This window comes from Myotis myotis, unplaced genomic scaffold, assembly GCF_014108235.1.
Source record: "Myotis myotis isolate mMyoMyo1 unplaced genomic scaffold, mMyoMyo1.p scaffold_m19_p_3, whole genome shotgun sequence".
NCBI classification, from domain to species: domain Eukaryota; kingdom Metazoa; phylum Chordata; class Mammalia; order Chiroptera; family Vespertilionidae; genus Myotis; species Myotis myotis.
The window spans coordinates 4,751,523-4,777,335 of NW_023416335.1; the positions used below are offsets into that span (position 1 = coordinate 4,751,523).

General features: G+C 44.8%; 1 protein-coding gene across 6 annotated transcripts in view; it reads left to right on the forward strand.

Annotated features, from left to right (window-relative positions):
• Nucleotides 1-916: 916 nt before the first annotated feature.
• TENM3 (teneurin transmembrane protein 3) overlaps nt 917-25,813 on the forward strand; it is a 415,109-nt gene continuing 390,212 nt past the window's right edge. For all 6 annotated transcript variants that reach the window (XM_036299786.1, XM_036299789.1, XM_036299788.1 and 3 more), the window contains exons 1-2: nt 917-1,217; nt 24,117-24,395. In XM_036299786.1, the coding sequence (XP_036155679.1) occupies nt 986-1,217; nt 24,117-24,395 (511 nt within the window). In that variant the 5' untranslated portion in view covers nt 917-985. The remainder of the gene's footprint in view (nt 1,218-24,116; nt 24,396-25,813) is intronic.

Here is a 25,813-nt window from a genome sequence, read left to right on the forward strand (position 1 = left end):
CTGGCCGTCCTTACCGCTGGACGGAAGGCAGAGATTTGCACGTGAAAGGTGTAGGACGGCTCAGAAAGAATTAAGGCTCATGACCGCGGAGACATAAGCTGAGACCCGAGGGAGAAGCGGCTGTAGGATTCCCCGCTGGGAGCACATTAAAGAACCCTGTGAGCCCGGCCGGTGTGGGTCAGTGATTGAGCTTTGACCTATGAACCAGGAGGTCATGGTTCGATTTCCCGTCAGGGCATATGTCCGGATTGTGGGCTCGATGCCCAGTGTGGGGCGTGCAGGTGGCAGCCGATCAATGATTCTCTTTCATTATTGATGTTTCTATCTCTCTCTCCCTCTCCCTTCCTCTCTGAAATCAATAAAAATATTTTTTTATAAAGAAAAAGGAAGGGAAAGTACTTACAAATGAAGAAAATGCTACAAGGGAAAATGTTTCCATTGTGGAAAATGTAACAAGCATGCTGAGGCCAGGTGTAAGCTGCATTAGTGCTGCATTCAGCTTGTTTTTTGTATCAGTGTGGAAATTCAGATATAGTAGCTTAAACGAGCACCCGTAACTCACTAACAGAAAACATGCCTCAACTCCCAATAATCAGGATAATTTACACTGATTCCACCAATGTTCACTTCTTGTTGAAAGCGAATTTTTTAAGTATATTTTTCATTCATTTGAGAGACGGGAAGGGGGAGGGAAGTAGAGAAACATCCAGGCAAGAGAACCACCCCTCTGGCTGCTCCTGCACGCCCCCTACTGGGCATCCATTCCCCAACAGGCACCTGCCCTGAGCTGAATGGAACCTGTGGCCTGGAGGTGCAGGGGAGGATGCTCAACCCACTGAGCTCAGAGCCCGGGCGAGCCTGTGTCCAGATGAAGGGGACACTGACCGCCTGCCCCCCTTTTCTCCTTCCAGAGAGCCGATGAGAGCCGCCCCCTGAGCAGCGCCCGCCGCCCCCAGGACCCATGTGCGCCCGGAAGGAATGAAGCATGGATGTGAAGGAGCGGAGGCCCTACTGCTCCCTGACCAAGGGCAGGCGCGAGAAGGAGCGGCGGCACACCAACTCCTCGGCCGACAACGAGGAGTGTAGGGTGCCCACGCAGAAGTCCTACAGCTCCAGCGAGACGCTCAAGGCCTTCGACCACGACTCCTCCCGGCTGCTCTACGGGAACAGAGTGAAGGACCTGGTTCACCGGGAAGCGGATGAGTACAGCAGACAAGGTAGGTGCCTGCCGGCCAGCAAGGCCGGCTTGGGGGCAGGGGGAGGCCGCTGGGCAGCGGAGTGCTCACCTGTCCCCGCTCACCGTGACATGGTTGTATTCTGAGGTCGCAGTCCTATCCTCTGACTCAGATTTTGAAACATTTTTTTCAGATGATCACATACTATTCCATATCTGCACTACAGGGACCCCACGCCACATTTTTAAAATATATATATATTGAATTCAGAAAGGAAGGGAGAGGGAGAGAGAGATAGAAACATCAATGAGGAGAGAGAATCATTGATCGGCTGCCTCCTGCATGCCCCCTGCTGGGGATCGAGCCCACAACCCAGGCCTGTGCCCTGATGGGGAATCTAACCGTGACTTCCTCGTTCATAGGTCATTGCTCAACCCCTGAGCCATGCCGGCTGGGCAGCACCTCCACCGTGGATGTGTGCGGTCTGGGACTTCGGATGTGGCCAGGTGTTTGCCCATGAACTTGAAGCCAGGGCTCCAGGGCTGTCTCGCAGCCTCATGAGGGTGCTCAGGGACACAGCTTATGCAGTTAGCACTGGGGCAGGGGAGCAGCAGCTGCTGGGGAGGAAGCTGGCCTTTCCCTCATGAGAAAGGAGGAAGTCTCCTTCGGGTCATCTCCTGGCCCATCCTGCCCTGCTGGTGGCCCGCGAGCCGCGGTTTGCCGACCACTGCCATAGCACAACCCACCACGGTCTGTTCAGTCGCATACGTTTGTTGAACGTTTTTACGCTCTGTCCTCTGCTGGCAGTGACTTATGTGGCTTTACTTCACAATCCAGAACCTATCGATGTCTACGCTTTGAGACAGTAGCTCATTTTAAATTAGGCACAGGGGGTTATATTTTGTTTCCTCTAATACAGTCGTGAGTTGTGGGCAAGATTGCTGCTAATAAAAATAAAATCCTCTTATACTGGTATTGCACAGTCAATTTACAGAGAGCTTGGCGTCCCTTCGCCAACTTAATCAGGAAATGAAGAAACATAAACTTCAAAGATAAAGGGTATTTTCATCCTTTTCCAATCACCTTACAGACACTGTGACTAACAGTTTGATATTGGGCAGGAACAAATGTAAGAAAAAGTAATAATGCAATAAATCATTCAAAAGTTTGAAAATTCCCCATGCATTATGGGAAGAGCCATCCTAACTAGACTGAAAGGCCGTTCGCTCGCCCAAACCCGTTCACATCAAAGCAGACTCATTTGATTTGCCAAAGAGTGGATTTTTTTTCTCCCCTAAAGCATGCCTTCCTGACAGGTGTCAATTTCATGGAAGGGGGCAAAACAGCTTAAGATTTTTCATCCAGTTTTTAGGGGAAGATATAGAACATGTATTAGAGATACGTGATCTTGTTAAGTGGGGTTTAATTCATTGTATACTGCATTATAATTCTAAACCCAACTTTCTTTTCTTCCGTATTATCTACACAGCCAATATAGACCATCAGGGTACATTTTTCACCGATTTAAAAAATAGCCGGCAGTTGTAGAAATGCGTGCAATCGGAACCAGTGTAAATTCCTGCTTTTTGTAACAAAAACAGCTGTTCAGTGCCCTCCTGGGAAATACCACACTGTGGGAGGCCATTAGAAGGGAAAAGGGCCCAAGAGGCGGGCTGCGCTGGGAGGCGTGTCTCCACCCCACGCGAGCCAGGCCCCGGGGCAGAGCGAGGATGCTTGGGGGTGAGAAACAGCGAGCTGACGTGTTCACCTCCTGGGCAGCGCCAATCCCGCGGAGAGCCCGTTGCGGATGGCATGGCGATACCGCCTGTGGGAACCCTGGAACTTAGTTCTTAGGGACCCGATAGCACCATCGCTCAGCTCCTCCCAAGCCGTGGACAGGAGAATGAAAAGGGACAGGAGAGACAGCGAGCCAGCCTCCTGTGGCGGTGGAGGCCGCTGGCAGGAACAGTGAATGGAGTCATGATTAGAGGTTTCAGAACAGAGGTCAAAGGCGAAGGCACAGGTCCCTAAACGTACGTGTTCATAAATCAGAGAATATCAAACACACACGGGGCCCGGCCTGCGTGGCTCAGTGGTTGAGCATCGACCTGGGAACCAGGAGGTCATGGTTCAATTCCCGGTCAAGGGCACATGCCTGGGTTGTGGGCTCCATTCCCAGTGTGGGGCGTGCAGGAGGCAGCTGATCCGTGATTCTCTCTCATCACTGATGTTTCTATCTCTCTCTCTCTCTCCCTTCCTCTCTGAAATCAATAAACATATATTTTATTTAAAAAAGAAAAAGAAAACATTACATACACACACACAGGGACTGTGCTGCTATGTAGAGCTCCCGTGCCCTGACCCCTCAGTGGGCAGACACACAGGCATGGACACTGCCATTCCCCCCTCGGCCACTTCTGAGGAAGGCCCTGGTGGGTAGTGTCCTCCTGTCACAGAGTGAGACTTGGGGGCATGGGGAGGCCCGTGGTGGTGCCGTGGCCGAGCTGGGACTGGAACCCAGGCCCTCTGTCCCTAGCGCGCAGGCTTCTAACCTCGGTGCACTCGCCAAGGCCGGAAACAGGCCGTTTTCTATCCTAAGCCCCCATTGGTTTGTCAATGTCAGTCCATTTTGGTTTTTTTTTTAGTTTTTAAATCTTTATTGTTGAAACTCTTACATATGTCCCCTTTCTTCCCCCACTGACCCCTCTGGCCTGCCCCTGCCCTTGGCCTTCACCACCCTATTGTCTGTGCCCATGTGCATACCTGCATACAAGTTCTTTGGCTGATCTCTTCCCACCCTCCCGCCTTCCCCCGCCTTCCCTCTGAGGTTCAGCAGTCGCCTCCATGCTTCCATGTTCTGACGGTGGGCTGGAGGGGGTGAGGGCACTGAGGCATATTTAGGAAATAGAGCTGATATGGGTCCCTGAGGCTGAGGGAGGAGGAGGGTGGCCGTACCTTTTCTTACTGGGCTTTGCTCCGGGGCAGGATTGTAACAGGAACAGTGGAAGGAAAGTCGGCTCTCGGGGTCTGTTTTTCTCGCGCCAGCATCACGGAAAATCCTCCTAGACTCTCATTTTCTTTGAACCTGACAAATGTCAGTGTTTCCTCCCTGACAGGGATGCTGTGGGATTAATTATTTAATTGGCAAAATGTGCTTCCTGACACTGCTCCTGACATCAGACACATAATAAAAATGAAAGATTAAAAATGTTAATAGTAGCCAAGGACCGTTGAAACAGTTCCAAAGAGTCTTGCTGATTGAGCCTGTCCACGGAGTGTCAGTCCTGAACCCACGTGTCCCGTGCCCGACGCAGGGAGAGGCAGTGTCGGCTTCGGGAGGGCGCAGTAGGGACCCCGTTAATGCGAGTACAAGGATTCCAATCCAGAAAAGCGATGCTTTATATTTCTATTCACCAATTTTATGCTCTATTATCAAATTTGATTTTAATCATTTTTATGGCTTTCCTCACCGGCCGGTGATTATTGTTAAGTCCAGGTTATCTTTTCTTTTTTAAGATTTTTTAAAAATATTTTTTATTGATTTCAGAGATGAAGTGAGAGGGAGAGAGAGATAAGAACATCAATGATGAGAGAATCATTGATTGGCTGCCTCCTGCACGCCCCCTACTGGGGATGGAGCCTGCTACCCGGGCATGTCTCTTTGATAGGAATCGAACCCGGGACCCGTCAGTCTGCAGGCCAAACTGGCTGGGGCCCCGGTTATCTTTAGATCCTGGGAAGCTGGGATGATTTCATTTGCACAGTAATGTGTGATTTGACTGGATCTCACAGATCTTTCTCTTTAAATGTCCTCATGTGATTTATTGGGCGATGGAAACAGTTCTCTTTAGCAGCTGGGGAGCTCTCTGTAGGTGTGATGGGGTGAGGGCGACAATGGCTTGTTTTGCATTCTTGGATGCTATTTCTTTGATTCCCCCTTGAAGAGAATTTATCCTGTCAGGCCTGAGACACATTTCTTCAGAAACAGCTGCCTGAGATTGTCCCACACTTTTGGAGCAATGATCAAATAAAAGACCCTTCTCCCTCTCTCTCTCTCTCTCTCTCTCTCTCTCTCTCTCTCTCTCTCTCTCTCTCTTTCTCTCTCCCCCCCCCCCCCCCCCACGATTACACTGCCTGCAGTGTTTTTGACCAAACGCGAATGTTTATCCACTCCAATCAGAATGTTGGCCATGAGGGTGACTTTTGAAGAGGGGGTGTCTGCAATAAGGACACGTTTTCCATAGAACCATAGCCCGCGGACAACACCTCTGAGCCGTCTTAACCCAACATGTTCACCAGTTAGAATTTGGTGGTGGGGTTATGAATTCCAGAATTTCAAACTGAAAAGTTCAGCATTTATTCTTACATCTATAGAATGGCCAAGGGAGGAGGGTTACATTTAAAACACGTGTAGCATTACGTCTCCATTTATACACTCCTGAGAGCAAAATAGAAAATAAATTAGCAAGGTCGGAAGGGCCAGGGGAAGGCAGATGGGCAAGGGCAGGCGCTCACTGATGTTGGAGGGGGCTCACCCCAGGCTTCTCTCCTCCTTCCTCCTGTTGCCTGGGGATTTGTCTGTCTCCTGCTGCTCACCATTGGCCCTTCCGGCTGCCCCAGCACTTACAAACCTGCCTCTGCTTCTCAGCTCATGACGCGGCTGGTCCAAGGCCAGTTCAAGTGTAGATCCCACCCTGATTTCTCAATGTGGCGCCTCCCCGGTGGGCTGCCTCCTGGCTCCGGTCCCGTCTCTCCTGTAAGTGTTTCAGGTGCTTGACCTTCCCCTGGCCAAGGACAACCCTCTCCTGCGAATGAAAAGGGCATTAGAGGAGCAGGCTGCCTTTGCCTGCAAATATCCAGGACCCCGGGCATGATGGTGGCTGGAATGACGCCTCACCCAGCATCCCACAGCCAGCACCTCCCTCCTGTGAGCTGAGCCCTGATCAGGGCGTGATGAGACCTAGAACTCACTAGGGGCCTGAAGGGCAAAGCCGATGCAGGTGCTTTTCCCCAGGTGAGAGCCCAGGATGGGGAGGAGACCTAGGGTGGGGATCAGAAAGGACGCCTGGCTTTTCGGGCCTGAGAGGGGCTCCCTGCCTCCCCGTGGGCCTGAGGAGCTGGTTTCCTCATTCCCTAGGAGCTGGGGGGACTTAAGCAGACGCAGTTTCTCCACTTAGATCTGTGGCAGTCCAACAAGGGAACTGGGGAGTGGAAAGGTGTCCCTAGAGTCTCACGGGACTTCCTCCGGTGTCATAAGGCACCCAGGAGAGTCAGGCTTGCTTCATGGCACCCCGCACACAGGAGGGGGGTGGGGTGGGGGGGGATAGAAACAAACATCAGGAAGCACCCAAGGGAAAGGAGCAATGGAGATGGGAGAGGAAATGAGAACCAAAATCAAAATTATATAAGAGAATGGGAACACAAAGGAACAACAAAACCAACAATAACAGCTAAATGCTAGGGAGAGAGCTGCAATTTACAAACCAAAAAGATATAATAGATTCATTGAATTAGTTGAAGGTGAGAGGGTGGTCAATAGTTTGAAATTTGAAATTCAAATCAATAGTTTGGAAGACGAAGGAGAAGAAATAACTCAAAAGGGAAAATACATTTCCAGGTAAAATTAAGAAGGAAACACACACACACACACACCCCTGAGCACATCCTAGAAAAATTATTTAACTTCATGGATAAAGTTATTTTACAAAATCCAGAGAGAAAAGAAAAGGTTACTTGTTAGTTACAAAAGAAACACAAATAAGATGGGTGAGTTTCTCCTCTGCAACAGTGGAAGCTGGAAGACAATGGGCTAACATCTACAACTCAGGGATCTTACAGACAGAGAAGGTACCATTCGTCTCCCAGAGGAAATGCACGGTATTTCAGAGCATGCAAAGATTCAGAGACTGTATCACCAATGGATACCATCTAAGGAAGCACTGAAGGAGTGATCCTACCGGAATCAGATACTCTGCTATGAAAAGGAGGGGAAACAGTGATTTACAAACTAAAATTTTAAAGGGGAGTGGGGCAAACGTAGGCTTCCGGTTGTTTGTATGGAAAATAATGCAATAATTAATCATTAATACAGGAATAACCCGTTTCACGTGTTCACCACTGTAAGCCTGCCTTTGCCCCACCCTACATGCCTTGGAATCCCAATGATGACGGAGCAACTAAAAATGTGTAAGAAGCACCAGGAGGGGAACACAAAAGCAGGCGACAACTAAAACTACTTCCCCATCTCAGCACCATCCAGCAGGTGGAGGAAAGTGGGAGGGAAGGTGTTCCAGTCAGAGCTGAAAAGGGGGGGGGGGGGTTATGGAATGGAGCCCAAGTGCAGAGAAATAATTGCTACCTTGCACGTGTAATAATGAAAAACATGTATTTGAATATGAATGTCAGGAAAAGGCAGGTAATCATTACTACAATTTTTAAAAAAAGAAAAAAAAAGCACAATAGACCTAGCTAATTAGCAGGGGGAAAGGGGAGTGAATAGCAATCCGATCAATTTAGCAACAACAGCTCCAAGGAAAAAAAGGAAACCTGTAGGATCATGAATCACCATGAAACGAGACGGAAGGAGTCAAATGTAGATGAACGTGAAATGAAAATGTGCTGGATTTTTTTTTACCAAAACTATTCAGTCTGCTTATAAAAGCTATTGGTCTTCATAAGAAACAGACATAATGATAAGAAATAGTGGAGGATAATGAGATGGTTTCCGGTACACAATTCTGTAACACACCACCTGTACAGTGTATTGTGTGCCCATCATCCAACGTCAGTCTTCTCCCATCTCCATTCAGCCCCCCTTTACCTCTTCTACCTGCTCCCACCCTTTCCCTCTGCTAATCACCATGCTCTTGTCTGTGTCTATGAGGATTGCGGGTTTTTGTTTGTTTCTTGCTTAACCTCTTCACCGTTTTTTACCCAGCCCCCAACCACCCTCCCCTCCGACAGCTGTCAATCTGTCCTCTGCCTCTATGAGTCTGTTTCTGTTTTGTTTGTTAGTTTATTTTGTTCATGAGATTCCACATATAAGTGAAATCATATGGTATATGTCTTCTCTGATTGGCTTATTTCAGCTAGCATAATGTTCTCCAGGACCATCCATGCTGTCACAAAATCTTATTAACCAATGTCACACCCAATAAATTCAATTTAAAAAAGTTTAATAAAAAACAAATGAAAAAAGAAAAAATTAAAAGAATAATGAGACGGATAAAGATATATTAAGTAAATACAAACAAAAAGAAAGCAGGAATAGCAATTTTAACATGAGGAAAAGTAGAATCTACAAATAAAAACACAAAACAGGATAAAGAGGAACAGTGAGGAAGTGATGAAAGACAGAAGGATGAACAGTCTTAAATTCCAAACATTAAACAATATAGCTAACTGAATACAGTAAGAACTATTTTTTTAAATGGTGTTAAAATAAATTTGTTGTGGGATACTTTGGTCTACTTCTTTCAAAATCGGATAAATCTCGGAGGCAAAAAATAAGAGCAATTATACACTATTAATAAAAATTAAGCAAAGATACAAATTCAGAAATTGATAACAGTCAGATAGAAGTGACACTATTTCTCTTATATCTATGGAATATCTATAGAAACCAATGTGCATTTAACCACAAAAAGAAACATTAAAATATCAGAAAAATAGGCACTTTATAAATCAAAGTACCTGTTCATATTAACTTAGTAGAGTTAGAAATAGATAACAAAAAAATAAACAAAGCCCCTCCCCCTGGATTATGACACTCTTAGACCCTGCTAAGGAACGGTAGAAAGCAATGAAATAAAATCCCTTATTCCAAAATGTATAAGGAGTCCGTGAAAGCCATAATCAGAGGGAAAATATCTTGTTAAATAACATATTTAAAGACTGAAGACCAACAAAAAGAATTTACCATACATCTTAAGACATGAGTAAAACATCAGAAAAATAAACCAAAGGAAATGGAAAGAGGTAGATATTCAAGATAAAACTAAAATTAGAAGCAAACATAAAAGCTGATTCTTTCAAAAGACTAAGGAAATAGAAAGCCCCTCGTGATTCCTATGAAAGAATAAGGAGAAAGGAAGGGGAGACGCTGGAGACATTGTAACAACTACAAGGGCCTGTTCTCACAGCACATTTTAACGCTCTAGGGGAATTTATCTTTTTTTCTTAGCAAAGTGTAATTAACCCGAAATTATTTCAAAACATGGAGACGTCTTGCCAAAATCAGTTACCTCAGAGGAGATTAAAAAGGCCATTAAAAGGGGGCACGATTGAAAAGGAAAAGGCAGATTCCTGGGTCCCTAGGAGAATTTTACTTAACCTTCAAAGCACAACTAAGTACGATGTCCAAAGAGCTATTCAACACAACACACACCCAGAAACACGGAAAGCACTAAAGTGCACATGATGAAGTTGACATGCCCTTCCTTGTAAAACTTGATTAAAACAGTACATAAAAGAAGCTACCTAGACCAAATTATCTTCTCCATAGATGTGTAAAATCCTAAATAAATATCTATAATAATAAAAGTGTAATATGCTGATTAGAATGGACGACCTTCCGGACGAAGCCGGGGCTGCGAGAGCCGAGGCAAGCCGCTGCTGCTGCAGTGGCCAAGCCCCTTGCACAAATTTCGTGCACTGGGCCTCTAGTTAGATTAATAAATCAAAGTAGAAAAATGTGATCTTATCAATAGATGATGAAAAGGTATGGGATAAAACTTAGAGACCATAAAACTTATTAAAATGAAACTTAGGAAGTAACATGAGAAGAAAAAACAAATCCATTAGTCATATGTAAGGTGGACAATTGAAAACATGAAACAGCTTTGTCAATGGTGAGACCCTAGGAGCATTCAGTTATAATTGGGATCTTAAGGAAGGCTCATCTCCTCTCACAATTAGTATTCAAAATTGTTTTAGACATTTTAGCAATTTTATTTTTTAGTAAGAAAAGATAATGAAATAATATATATTTATTTGGGAAAAGTTAATTTGGTACTTTTGTTAAATATATGAGTCATTGTATACATACAAAAACCATGTGTCTCTAGTAATAAAAGTTGAAGCAAATTGTTACTTGAATGAATATATGATAAGTATATGGACATCACGGGTACTATGGCATAGCAGTTAAGAAAGGATCTGTGTTTGAGTCCTAGATCTGCCACTCATTAGCTGAATGGCAAGTGACATATTTTTGGCCAAGTGACATGCTTGGACAAATTAGTTCATTTCTCTGGGCTTCAATTTTCTTCTATGTGGATTGAGCTTTAGTGTTCAATCTGCAGTTTGTTGATAATAAAATGAGTTATTATAAGTCAGCTACTGAGAATAATATCTGATGCATGTCCCATACTATTTTTAAATAATTATTAAGCACTAATTGGCTAACTTGTAAGTCAACACATTATCTACAGAATGGTAACAAACACTATAAAATTCTTTGGAACAAATTTTATAAGAGTGGTGTGGGACCCAACATGAAGGGAGCTATAAAATATTACTGAAAGATGTAAAAATAAAAGATCTGAATAAGTATAAAGATAGTGTTTTTAGATAGAAAGGATGATATAAGAATATCAATTCGTGAAAAATAAGTGCATAGAAGTCAGGCTAATTTTTAATTGAAGATTGTGATCTTAAAATTCATGTGGAGGAATAAATGTCTGAAAATAGCCAAAAATATATTTAAAAGATAAATAGTGAAGATCAAATGGCATATGTGTGTGTGTGTATGCATGTGTGTATATATATATATGTGTGTGTGTATATATATATGTGTGTGTATATATGTGTGTGTGTATATATGTGTGTGTATATATGTGGGTGTGTGGTTGTGTGTATATATATATGTGTGTGTGTGTGTGTGTGTGTGTGTGTATGCTATGACCTCAGTGTAATCACATCTATATGATATTGGCATAAACAACGACAAATTGATCAATGGGATAAACTAAAATTTCAGAAATGGATCCCATTATATAGGGAAATTTGGTATAAAACAAAAAAATGTTTTTTCTATTCAGTAGGATTTGATAAATGGTGCTGGCACAACTGGCCATCCATCTGGAAGAATATAAAGTTGGACCCATATATCTCAGCATATTCAAAAATAAATTAAGATAGATTAAAGTCAAACGTAAAAAATAAAGCAGTACGAATTCTAGAAGTTGGTTTGAGAGGCTGAATAACATAGGAACCAGTCGACCCCAGAGCCACAGAAAGCCCCAGAAACAATGGCTTCAACACCTAACAGAATTACTTTCTCATCAAACGGAAGCCCAGAGGCGGCTGCTGTCAAGGACCCGGGTTCCTCCTGGGGGTGTGTGCTCTGCCATCCTTAGCCTGCGGGCTTGTCTGGGGAGGCGCAGGTGTTGGCTGCGGCTCTGTATTCCTGGGTGAGATGGAGACCAGCGAAGGTGAGAAGGCGTCCGGCAGCAGGCTGTGTCTTCTTGCTCCCCTGCGCCTTCCTCCGACATCTCTTTTTTCCGAGCCGTTCCACTCGGCTACGCTGAGCTGCAGGAGAGGGAGCATTTACTATATTTACTTTCCAGCTTTTATAAGAGGCAGAGCCGGGGAGTGGCGGTGAGCCTGCGCAGCCTGCCCCGGGGACTGTATGCACGCCCGAGAATGGGGGAGCCATTCCAATAGAAACAGGCAATCCAGAGGAAAAGGCCTCCACAGCTTGTGTAATGTAAAATATTTTATATGTACATGGAAGTGCCATAAGCAAAATTAGTATATGTATTGGGAATGTGTTTACAGTCCATAAATCATCTAATATATATATATATATATATATATATATACACACACATATATATATATATATATATATATATATATATACACACCCTATATAATAAAAGACTAATATGCAAATTGTCCCCCATACCGGGAGGTCCACTGGGAGTTGGACCAGGGGACAAGGCCAGCCAGCCAACTTCCCATCTTGGGAAGCAGGAAACTAATGGAAGAGGCTATTGTGGTGAGAGGTTTTCCTGGTTGGGACAAAGCATTTCTCAGCGACAGCCTCATAGGGTGGAGTCCTGCCCTAGTGCTGTCAGTCGGGTCCTCAGAGACAGGTCACTGCACAGATGTGCCTGCTCCATCCTGGCTTCCTCCATGTCGTTTTCATGGGAAAATGTCTACTCCTCCGTGTCAACAGCTAACGGATGCATTCCTAAAGCAAGGACTTGCTGTACAGCTGTGAAGTTCGGGCTTAGTAAGACTCTTAAAAAAGAGCAACTTATTTATCAACTACTTTCCTCAACCCTTGACTCAAAATGGCTTTAAAAGTATGTGGAATAAACACAATAAAATCTATTTATAGAAATATAGGAAGAAAAAAAGGAAGGGAGGGAGGAAGGAAGGAAAGAAGAGAGGGAAGGAGGGAGGGAGGGAGGGCAGGCAAAATCTTTGGCGAGCGGGGCTATGAGGGAAAACCTGCGGATTTTAAATCGCCAAAGGTCAAAGGCCAACAGTCATTCCGAGGAGCCGCGCAGGCTGGGTCTGCACGCGGCGAGTGGGAAGAAGCCCGCTCAGACAGGCAGATGCAGGGGTTCATGTCCCGCTGTCTTGCGTGTGGCTTTCAACTCGGGGTGAACTCCACTGTGGGAGCTGAGGCGGGAGATGGCAAAGGCTCTGAGTTAGTTTAGGGATGAAATGTAGACCAAGAGTTCCGGGCACTAAAGGGAAGTTTACTCCACTTCCACCCGCGGCTTCTTCCCCCGCTTCCTCCTCCCTGGACTGCGGGAGCCGGTCTGATGTCCTCAGCTTTGCTGTGTTCCAGTGGCTGCCCTCCTCTGCCTCTGTCTGCACAGACGTATCTGATGGAAGGTCTTTGAGGTCCTCTAAGTCCACATTGTAGATGAATACAACTGAGACCAAAATTCACTGAACACATTCCTCAGCCCAGAGCCAGTGAGTTCAGAGCCAGACATACCCAGGGTCAAACCCCATCATTTCCGGTTATTTCACCTCATTTCTATAAAGTTTTTTGAAAACCACAGCAAACAAGTAAATGTGTTCTTGAGTGTGTTTGCAACCATGGAGTAAGCATGGGTGGTTGAAGCAGTCATAAAAAGGACTAAACGTAAGAGAAAAAAAATGATAAATCGGACTTTATCAAAATTAAAACTTCTACTCATCAGAAGTTGTAATACTCTTTGTAATACTAGTTTAAGCAATAAAACAAAATTTAAAAATTACAATTACCAAGAAAAAAAGAAAAAAAAGGCAAGATGCAGCCTGAAAGTTGTGCATGCACATGCATGTGTTACAAAGGACTTGTATCCAGAATATAAAGAGCTCCCATAAATCAATGACCAAAAGTGCAGTTTTCAAGTGGGCAAAAATCTTATGACAGAAACTACACAGAAAAGACAACAATGTTTAATTAGCACATGAAAAAAATGCTCAACAGTATTAGCCATCAGGGAACTGAAAATTAAAACCACAATAAGACACTACCACTCACCCATGAGAATGGCTAAAATTACAAAGACCCTAAGCACCAAACATTGGTGAGGATGTGGAATAACTGAACTCTCGTGTATATTGCTGATGGGAGTGTAAAATTTTTTTTAAAAAGGCACAATTTCCTTAGAAACTGGCAATTTCTTATATAAAGTCAAAAATAACATCTCCCCTAACCCCTTGACCCAGCAAATTGTGTCCCAAGCATTTACCCCTAACAAATGAAAGCGTAGCTTCATAACCGGCCCAAACTGGAGTCACCTAGTGGACGGATGCGAAAGATGGTAGCATATTCACGCGGTAGACTATACCTTGGCCGCACAAAAGAACGGCCCATGGATTGATCCCCCCACAGCCGGGAGAAGCTCAGCAACCTTCCAATAAGCGAAAGGATCCAGAGTTCATACTGCCTGGCTCCGTTTATACAAAGTTCAAGGACAGAAAAAAAAATTAATCTGTTGTCCAAGCAGTCAGGGCCCCGGTTGCCTGTGGGGCTGGGGTTGACTGCGTGGGATGGGAGGATTTGGGGGAGGAGGTGATAGATGTGCCCCATTTTGTTTGGGCTCCTGGTGGATGCATTTGTTAAAATGCACTGAAGTGCAACCTTAAACTTCTGCGTTTCATATTTGTGGATTTCACTGCAGAGAAAATTTACCTAAGCAGCTAATCCCTTCAAGGACAAAAGCTAATGAGCATGGGAGACGGGTGTGGTTGCTCATGGAATGTTTGGGGTTTGTGCTCTCCCTGTCCTCCAGCTTCACCAATAGTGAGGTTTCACTTGGTGCTGGGGCAGCCGCACACTGGCCCTGCTGAGCCCCGGTCCTCCTACCGGTAAAAGCGGTCGCTGCTGCCATTGAGTGTGAAGTTTTGCTGGATAAAGACATTTCGCCCACGAAGGCAGTAGTGTCCACAGCCCAGTCAGGATTGTGCTGAGGGACGATGTGGGGTGGGTGGCGTACACGTGGGACTGTGCCTTTCAGATATTTCCATCAATTTCTAAACAGAAAAAAGGCACCCATTTTTAGCTCTTAGATATATTTTCTTTGACAGCTTTATTGCTAGAATATCACTAAAATGCTAAATAACTTTAAAATCTTTCTGCATGCTCTATGTTCCAGAGAGGTCAGCAGAATTAAATTCCTATTTGTTAAATGTGAACCATGAAAGGAGTACGTATTGTTTTAGAATGCCACCAGGGGCCTTGTACAGATGCAAAAATAATACGAATAAAGGCTTTAAAGATACTAATTCTGTGTTTTTCAGGACCATTTTATTCCGCTTTGGAAGTGGGATGGAAAGACATTATTTTCTCTTCCTCTTCTTATTTCTGTTATTTATTTGCGTTTTTTGCATTATGAAAATAGATGACACATTCGGGCATGTTGGAAATCGGCAAAGAGGAAGATTTGAGAGCCAAGAGCAAAATGCTTTTAATTTTAAAGACTGCGATTTAGTTTAGTCTTGGATGCCATTATGGTGAATAATGGGAACGGATCCTAGACTTCAAAAGAAATATGACCATATGGTCTTACCATTCAGCTCCTAATGCTGCTATGAATTTCCAGTTCTGCCCCGAACGCTTCATTTCCCCGGCGTTCCTCCTCACCTCTGTCATCACACAAACACGAGAGGAATCTACATCCTTTCCCGTGTTTTCTGAAACCGTCCTTACTGGCGCTGAGCAGACTCTTTCTTTGTGAAAATAGGGTGGTAAAAAGAAAGACCCAAACCTGCAGCATTAATGAGATCCACCGGACTAATTACTGCTGCGACTCTGAAGTTTATGACTTTTAAATATTAACTCCTTAAAATGATTCATGTGGAGATCGCAATGATTAATCCGCCCGAGTCACAATAAATGTCAGCGGCAGGATTAAGGGGTTTAGAGGGTCATGTTTGCCCAACCTTAAACTTCTGCGCTTAAAGACACAAGTTAAATGGCCCCAGTTTATCATTGTTTCCAGTTAATGTTTCCCTCCTTCGCTCCCTCCCCAGCTCCCCCGCCCCACTGATGGTTAACTAACTTGGGCTATTAGCTGGGCAAGGCGTTCTTTGTGGCTTCTTTGTGGCTTGGTGGCCAACTGATCTTGTAGATCACCTGCCAGAAGGTTGAGCAGATAGAGATGGCTTAGAGCCCTCCTCCTGGCACAGCACGGGTAATCCTTTCCCCCTGCCTGGGCCTTGATTGGTCTGCTGTCTTGAGCCCCTACTCACTGCTAAACGTGTACCTGGTTCCTGGCCACGCAGCCAGTTCGGGATCCATGTTGTGAATCGCTGCACAACTTCCTTCACGATTTTGTTTTTCAGAGAGATTGAAAGGGAGGGGGCAGAGGCAGAGAGAAACATGGATGTGAGAGGGACACATCCACCGGTTGCCTCCCACATGCACCCCAACCAGGGCCGGGAATTGAGCCTACAACCAATGTACACGCCCTTGACCATAATTGAACCTGGGACACTCTGTCCACTGAGCCAAACCGGCCAGGGCTGCCTTTACAATTCTTGCAGAGCTGCTGCTTCCTGCCAAAGCCACGCATATTTATACCACTTCCTCCTGCAGCGTCGCTGGCAGACAGACGGCAGCAGGTCTGTTGCAGGCATGTTATCATCCCCGCTTCTTGGATTCTTCCACAGCAGTAATTACTAAGTAAAGTAAGAAGCAAGTTCATTTCCAGAGCGCATTTGATCAAAACCAGCTCGGGAGCTGTGTGTCTAATGCCCAGGGGTTGCCAGGATCAGAACCGCGTGCTCTGCGGCTGGGAATGGAAATCCTCGCGGTGGGCGCTTACGAAGATGCTCTCCTTCCCAGTTCGCAGACTCGGCGCCTGCCTGCTCCCATCGGAGCCATCAGGCCTGCTGTGCACGCGTCTGCCCTCCCCTGGGGCTTCCCAAGTCTCACCCTGGAGGGAAGGCCTCTGCTCGGGGCTTTCCTCCCAATCCTGCTCCTCTCCTCGCAAACATACTTGGGCTTCCTTCTTGTGCTTCTCATCAAGTTAATTTTGTTTCATTTTTTTTTTAATTTAAATCATTTTTTTTCAATGACATTTGACACACACTATTATATTAGTTTCGGGTGTGTATACCCAGTGATTGGACATTACCTAACTTAGTAAGTGATCATCCCAGTAACTCTCATACCCATCTGACACCCTACATAGCTATGAGACTGTCACTGACTCTATCCCCTATCCAGTGGTCGGCAGACTGCGGCTTGCAAGCCACATACGGCTCTTTGGCCGCTTGAGTGTGGCTCTTCCACAAAATACCGACTTCTGCGCATGGGCCACGAAGTTTCAATCGCACTGTACATGCGCTCCCGCATGTGGTATTTTGTGGAAGAGCCATACTCAAGGGGCCAAAGAGCCTCATTTGGCTCGCGAGCCGCAGTTTGCCGACCACTGCCCTATGCTGAGCTTCCCCTCCCCGCAACTGTTCTGTAACCACCAATTTGTACTTCTCAGTCCCTTCACCTTGTCACCCATCCCCCACTTGTCCTCCCATCTGGCAACCATCAATATGTTCTCAGTATCTGTGAGGCTGTTTCTGTTCTTCTTGTTCATTTATTATTATTTTTTTTAGAGTCAGTTGTTGATAGATATGTATTTATTGCCATTTTATTGTTCATATTTTTTTTCTCCTTCTTCTTAAAGAAGATCCTTCAATGTTTTGTGTAATACAGGTTTGGTGATGAAGAACTCCTTTAGCTCTTTCTTGTCTGGGAAGCTCTTTATATGTCCTTCGATTCTAAATGATAGCTTTGCTGGGTAGAGCCATTTTTTAAATGTAGTTTTGTGTAGGGACTTACAAGTAAAGATTTATGCCCTCATTGAAATTTCTATCGCATGTTCAAAGATGGGTATTCTGTTCAAACAGTTGACAAATTTAACTTAAGAAGGTTAAAGCGTTTGGAGTGTCCCATAAAATATGCATTAGGACTTGAAGGGGAAAACTAACATACATTCCTATTACTGTGTGATCTCCTTATCATTTTGCAAACACAGCAGGAAAGGGAACTCCAGGTAAGGTGGTGGTGACACTAATTCTACAAATATCAAGTAAGGGCTGTTTGCCCAATTTGTAGTTTTGTGTTACACTGCACCCTTGCAGGAAATGTCACTCCATGTCTGAGAACAGATCACTCCATCCAAGCTCACAATGACAAAGGAGAACACCTGAAGACGATTCTAGATTATTCCCGTGTATTAAGTTCCTATTGATTCTTCTATCCATTTCCCATGCTTAGTTTTGGGGGTTGTGACTATATAGGAAGTGTTTTTTATCATGTCATAAGTATATTATCTTTTTCAAAGCCCATATATGATAATGGGGAAAGAAAGCATTGAAATGATAATTCAAAAACTGATAGCGAGACAAACATTGCTCCTGTTTTTCTTATAGTACTTCATTTCTTTACAATAAACTAGGAAGGGTTTCTAAAGCCCAGGATCTCCAAGAGAAGGTAATAAATTAATTATTTCTAATTATTGAACAGAAGCTATTAAGCAGCAAGTCAGGAAAATATAGTTTTAAAAAGAAGATAGACTTTAATTTTTCTTTACATTTTGAAATTAGTGAAATTCTGAACAGTAAAAATTCAGAGCTCTAAAATAAAGAATTATTCATTTCCTTCACTTACAATTCCTTCTAAACGATCCATCAGAACAGTTACTTAACTTTCTTCACTTTTATTCATGCTCACAACCAGAAGCACTTCTGTAATTCGTTGGCTCTCTACCTTAGTTTCCAAAAATGGGATCATACTCCGCAACTTGTATTTTTACTTAAAATGTATGGAATAGGCCTCCCTCCAGATCTGAACATATAGGCCCAGCCTCTATGTCTTGTCTGCTAGCCACATGCAAGGGATCTACAACTTACTCAGCCACTCCCTTTATGGTACACTTTCCAATTAATTTAATTTGTGCAACAGTGCCATAATAAACCTGTATATTTAAGATCAGGTGATTTTATTTCTATAGGATATCATCTCAAATAAAGTAGACTTTTTGATCTAGAAAGTATTTTTAATTTTAATAGAAAAAATCTTTTCAACTACTAAAGCAGCATAAAAGGCAAAGGAAAAAATGGTAGCATAAAGTAATAATGGATTCTCGGAGCAGGCCCACGGGACCACCTGCTTTTAGGAGAACAGGGATTCTTGCTTTGTCCCCCAGATTTCAAATACCCATGCCCCATAGCCCACCTCCTCATTGCAGAGTTGCTGTGTGCCCCAGAAGAGAATGGGCAATAGCAATGATAAGTGTTTGTGAGGACATGTGGAAATCAAGGCCCTCATATGCTGCTGGTGGGAATGTAACTGTGTGCGGTCGCCGTGGGGAACCGTCCGGTGCTTCCTCAAAAGGCTAGACCTAGAGCAACTACCTGACCAGCAGCATTTCCCACAGGTTTATAGTAAAGAGAAGGAAAAGCATATGTCTACACAAACATTTGGACACTTTATTGAAATCGCCCGAAAGTGGTACCATCTCAAATGCCCATTAACTGATGAACAGATAAACTGTGGTCTATCCGTATAATGGAATATTACATGAGCATAGCAAGGAATGAAGTACTGATACATGCTACCATATGGATAAACCTTGAAAACTCTGTGCTAAGTAAAAGAAGCCAGTCATAGACACCCACACATTGTAGAATCACTTTTATTTGAAATGTCCAGAATCGGTAAATCTATAGAGACAGAAAGTAAATTACTGGTTGCCTAGGATTTGTGAGAAAGGGAGAACAAGAGGGTAAGTGGGAGATGACTGATGGTGGGTACCAGGTTCCTTTGAGGGTGACAAGAGTGTTCTAAAATTGATTGTGATGACAGTTGCACGCATGTCCCTCATATGGAGTCTTGCTCTTTTGAACTCACAAGTAGATGCCTTGCCTGCTGGTGAACATCATTGCATTGCAGTTTTCACAAAGCCGTCCCTGCCCTGACTAGGTTGTGGACACTACATGAAGAAGAGGACAAATCGCTATCCAATCCCCTTCTTCTGTGAAAAGGCTAGCTGTGCCGTGTGCCAAGTTCCCTTGAAACATTCGTTCTCACATGGTCTTTTCCACCTTGTCACATACCATCACTCATTTTTGAAAATGAGGGCTTTGTTTTAAAGATACAGCCTTCCTAGGTTGTGTTCATTCAGTGTTTCTTTTATATATTTTCAAATGTATGAGTGTCATAAACAAAATGTCTAATCTCTTCCTAGCTAACCTTACCTTTTAATCACAATGGATTTCATCCTTGGGTGGACTTCATTCTGGCTGCAATTTATTGCTTTGGGACTGTTTCAAATTGCAATGGGAAAATTTGTTGGCCCTGCTGATCAAGGTCACCAAAATTCAACATGCAGGACATAAGTACTTATCTCACCAGCCTCAGCCAAACAGACTTCACATAGAGACTCCAAAGAGCAAAGAAAGAAATTAAGGAAATGCCGTTAGAACCGTGGCAAAGACCCCAACGCAAAGAAGCAAGCCATGGCAAATAAGATAAATGCATCCGTATCTCTTTGTCTATTGAAGCCAAAGCTGACGTAAGACATGATGGTCAGGTTTTTAGCCCAGATCCAGACGCATCTTTGCTGCCTTTTTCTGCCTTTGTCTTTCCACTGAGCAGTGGCTTGAAGTCCTCCCTCAACAACCCCGCCCAACCCTCTGGCTCAGTGACCTTCAGTCAACTGTCTTTGTTCATCTTCCCTCTGCTGGTTAACACTGCCTGTGTGTGCTTTCCAGCTGTCTGGCCCATCTTGCTAAACACTGCTGCATTGTGGGAAATAACCTCATAGAAAAATTTATGTATCTATATAAAAGTCTAAGCGACTGACCTACCGTTCAGCCATTCAACCGTTCGACCGTTCAACTGGTAGCTATGATGTGCACTGACCACCAGGGGGGCAGATGCTCAATGCACAGGCATGGAAACATGGAACATACTGATGAATCTCAGAGGGAAGCGGGGAGGGGAGAGGGTGGGAAAAGATTAACCGAAGATCTTATATGAATATTAGAGGCATGGTGCACAGATTCATGCACCAGTGGGATCCCTAGCCTCGCCTGCAAGGAACAGGCTAAAACCGGCAGTCCAACATCCCCCAAGGGGTCCTGGATTGCAAGAAGGTGCATGCCAGGCCGAGGGACCCCACAGTGCACAAATCCATGCACCAGGCCTCTAGTCCTATATAATAAAAGGGTAATATGCAAATTGACTGGTCTCTCTGATGTGCACTGATCACCAGGGGGCAGACACTCAATGCAGGAGCTGCCCCCTAGTGGTCAACATGCTCCCATGGAGGGAGCTCCACTTAGTCACAAGCCAGTCTGACTCTGTGAGATCCAGCTGTGACCGGAGCCTCTCCTGCCTCCTCCGCTAAGGATGTGCGACTGCAGCTTAGTCCCACTCCCCGCGGGAAGTGGGCCTAAGCCAGCAGGTGGACATCCCCCGAGGGGTCCCAGACTGTGAGAGGGATGTCTGACTGCCAGCTTAGGCTCAGGGAGCAGGCCTAGGCCAGCAGGTGGACATCCCTCAAGGTGTCCCGGACTGGAAGAGGGTTCAGGCCAGGCTGAGGGAACCCTCTGAGTGCAGGAATCCATGCACTGGGCCTCTAGTTCTAGTATAATAGGTGTTTGTATCAAAACAAGGAATCCTACAAGCAAGCATCTATCACCCAAAAGGACGAATGACAACAGCAGAATCTGAAGCACTGAGGCAGGCCTAGGGAAGAGAGATGTCCTGAATGTGGGGGTGGGGTGGCTATTCTGAAGTGATTTGACAATGATTCTCTGTCCACCCTCGAATTGTACATTTCTCTATGATCATTACTGTCATTTACCCAGGGGTTTATTTTTAACCTATGTCTTGTTTAGCCTTTCTTTAATGCTGTCACATTTACATAAAGCATCGCTTAAACCAAGTCATAACAGCCCGGAAAGATGAAAAAGTGGGTGATACAGTGACTGGAACACAGCTAGTAACTGGCTTTAACTTAGGTTCATTGGAGGTCAAGTTCAGTGTTCCTTCCTAGTGGAAACAAAAGCAAACTTGAATTCAGCAAGGGAACCCAACAGCTTGCCTGCTAGCTTGCATTTCAGAAGCAGCCCTTAGGAGTCTTGAGTCATTGAGACATTGATTTCCCAGGCTCGGGTTTTTAAGGAGTTTGGGATGCACCACATAGCAATGCATAGGGATCATCGGTTAGATATTCATTTGCAAAGTGAATTGTGTTTACTTACCCGGATAACCAATAGCAAAGACTGCAGTTTTCTGCTTTTCTTCACCTCATAGATTTTTGCATCAAGATGGCAACAGTCTGAAAAGTCAATAACGTGGGAACGTTTCAAGTTACATTTCAGAGACTCCAAAGGGAGTTTTTATTGTCTTTTAACTTCTCTTATTTTTATTCTGCAATGTGGGCACCTCCCCAAATAGGGGAAAGATGCCACGGATCCTATCATTCATTCTCACCCTTTAGACATGAGAGTGTGTGCTTATTTTGAAACATCAGCATGTCGGATGGTAATAGTTAACTGTTTTAGCCCCTTCCTTCCCCTCTCCCCACTTTACATGTGATACATAAGTAAGAATAGGGAAGCTCTTCCCCAGCCTTTCCATTAACTGTCCATGACCTTGACCTTTGCTGAATGTAGATTCATAAGTACAATCCACACTAACTCTTAGATATACCCACAGCCAGGTCTGGCCTCCGGAAGCTTGGCCACTGGCTCGCGGACAGCAGGCTATTTCCCTGTTTTCCTCCCCATTTTTTTCTTTTTTGCTACCTCCTTTTTGTGCATACTTTTTGGTTCAGATACTTATTCACATCTCTCTGATAAGCACAGTTTGATTGGTAGCTAATTGTAGCAGCAGATTTTCATTATTGATGAGTGTCATTGTCAGAATCCATTTGGAAGTCTGGCCGAGATGTAGCCGATTCCAGCTTCTGATATGACCGCAGAGTCAAGCGATTAACCACACGGTTCAAATGTGCAGAGGCCTGGAGGGCGCTCATGTCTTTACCACCAAATAGTTACTGTATCGCACATCGGGTTTGGTTCATGTTCTAGAAGATTCTACATATTATTTTATCACAAATACTACATAATACCTTAATATACAGTGGTGGGCAAAAAAGTAGGTTTATGTTTGTGAGTATGCGAAGTTTACAGAGTTTATTCTTGTATTATTATTTATTAATTGTTGTATTATTTGTTGGTACTACAACTGCAAACCTACTCTTGCAACCCCTGTATAATCTATGTTATTTCTCACACCGGCCAATTAACTATAAGAAATAGCAGTAGGAAGATGAAATCTATGAGTACTATAAATGCTCACTATTCTTAAACGGTTTGTATTATGTGGCAGCATTTAAATCAGTCTTTATATACTATTTTCTTTCCATGTATTGTGATTCTGGGTGGCACCTAAGTCTCAGGCTGTCCCATGCCAGCAACGGACATGGACGAGCCACCTGTATCTATATCCTGCAAGCAAACACTTCTCTGTCTTCTCATCCATAGTATCATAAACATGCGAAATTTCAAAAATAAATTCAGAACTGGAAACGTCATTAATAACAGCGGTCATTTGAAAGTGTCACCTAATTTAAACACTTTTGCTTTAACTTATTGCAGTGTCAGGAGTTTTAATATGCTCCATTTATTAGTAAAGGCCTGCAGGGTTCACGGCCATTTATTCTGCAGGGGACTTGATTTTATCATTAATTTTTAAGGACGTAATGCTCCCGGTACATGTTCAGAGTGCACTTTATTTGCAAGAACTGGTTTATTCTAATCAATACAGATGTCCAGGTGTTGATTAAAGCAAAACATTTAGAAAGTCAGATGTGGGCAAATCTTCAAGACATTATACTCCGAAATTGAGTATATGTACACCCATGATATATGCTAGTATTGGTGGTGAACTTAAGGTGAGAAGGAACACTAAAGACTGGCCAAGCCCCCTTTTCCACTTATTCTTGAGGGCAATCTTTTCTCTTCCCAAGAGGTAACATCTGGGTGGGAAAATCCTATCATTTGAGACTAGCACCCGGACAGACAATAATTCTGACAATTTCTGTTGCTTTGTAAGTCTGCGGAGCTAAATTCCATCCCCGAGAGCAAGCCCTTCGTCTGGGCTGGGTGTTCCTGGTCTCGGGCTCACCAGCCCACCTGTCTGGGGTACTTATGGGTTAAAAGGTTGACAAAGGAGCTCTAGGTGGGATGTGTGGAGAGTCAACGGGGAGGCCCAGCCCCGACCCCCCATAATCGCACCCCCTGACCCTGTGCCATGCAGCGTTCATGTAAACACCTGGTGCCTCTAGCTGAAAAGCCTGGGTGCTTGAGTGTGTATTGTTTGGAGAGTTTCTTTAAAGAAAACAAAAGCACTGAAACTACAGCTGAACCTATACTCACTGGCTGTTGTCTCTTTTTCCCCCTAATCAGGACAGAATTTTACCCTAAGGCAGTTAGGCGTGTGTGAACCAGCAACTCGAAGAGGACTGGCCTTTTGTGCGGAAATGGGGCTGCCCCACAGAGGTTACTCTCTCAGTGCAGGGTCCGACGCCGACACCGAGAACGAAGCCGTGATGTCCCCGGAGCACGCCATGCGGCTGTGGGGCCGGGGCGTCAAGTCCGGCCGCAGCTCCTGCCTGTCCAGCCGGTCCAACTCGGCCCTCACCCTCACCGACACGGAGCACGAGAACAAGTCGGACAGCGAGAGCGGTGAGTCCACTCTTGGCTTTGTGATGTCGGCGTTCGGGGCTTCGGTGTTGTTGGACGGCGGCGGCTTGTTCTTCTTCCTCTCTTCTTCCCTCCTGTCCTGCCTTCTCTTTCTTCCTTCTGCCTTTCTTTTTGTTTTTAAGGCAGTAGAACTTGAGAAATGACCTTGAAGAATGCTTTTTTTTTTTCCTGGGGAAAAAAGATCAATATTCGAAATGAGATTGTTCAATTATGCAAGGGGTCTATGATGTGTTCGTTCGCTATTGTTTTTGAAAAAACAGTTTAATCGTGTACAGAAGGAAAAAAAAGAAAGATTAGCTTTGACTTATCTTGGGCCATGTCACCTATTCTCCTCTGTAGTGCCTCAAAGCCAGAGGCGATAAAGTTTACCCCCGAGCCAGCTGGCAATCAAACATGTCTTTGTAGATGCCTCTTGAAGACATCTCAAAGAAGTTGCAGAATCTTAGGATGGATGAGTGAGCACACAGAATAGTTTATTACCCGGGCTCCAGTGTCTGAAGAACAAATTTGATCGTGCTTCAAACTTACTCGTTGATGAGAGCAATTGAAATCTGGGGGAAGAGGGGGAGCGTGGCCTTTGATGTGCTTTGGGGGCTGGATTACGATGCAATTAAATCCACGCACAAAATTGGATTTCAGGCTCTCCCGACAGCAGCTGTGCATGCGGGAAGGAAAAAATGCCTTTAGAAAGTGCGGGGACTTTTTTTCTGACCGCCCAATGCAGGAGAGTAGAACGGCTGACGTATAACAGGCTGCGATAACAGGTTTTAAGGAAACTTCATTTCAGTCGGTGCCGCTTCTAGGAAGAGCCGCGCCTCTCCTTCCGCACGTCACGTCGGCAGAGTCCGTGCGGGTTCGGTCCGGCTGTGAATGCTCCGTGTGTATCGTGCATCCGAAAGCAGAGAGAAAATCACAGAGAAGGACTAGGGTGCCCTTTGAAAAGAAGGACCGCTGTTTTGCCATTGATCTTTCATTTTTGTGATTTGCTGAGCGAACTTGGCAGCCTTGCTTCCTGATAGGAAAGCAGGCGTGTGGTCGCTTCCGCTTCAGCTCAGGGACAGTGCGAGGCGGTGCCCGGCGCTTCCCCCTCCTCGGCCTCGGTCATGGAACTGCAGTGTAGTGTCAACCGGCTTCAGCGGTGTCTTAGGTGGAATCCCTTAGCGCATTAGACCAAAGTCAAGATCAGTTAACCATGCGCACTCACCCCACTCATGTTGGAACTGTCAGCTTTGGGTGGAGACTGGCTTTATTCCAACCCCAGAGAGAACACAGGGGCGGCGCTTGCCGACAGCATGAGTCTTAGGATCCGACAGCCTCCATTTCCCCGGCCAATCCATTCACCTTGGGAAAACCAGGTTTCTATCCATGTTCACTGTGGACTCAGAAGTCACTCGCCAAAA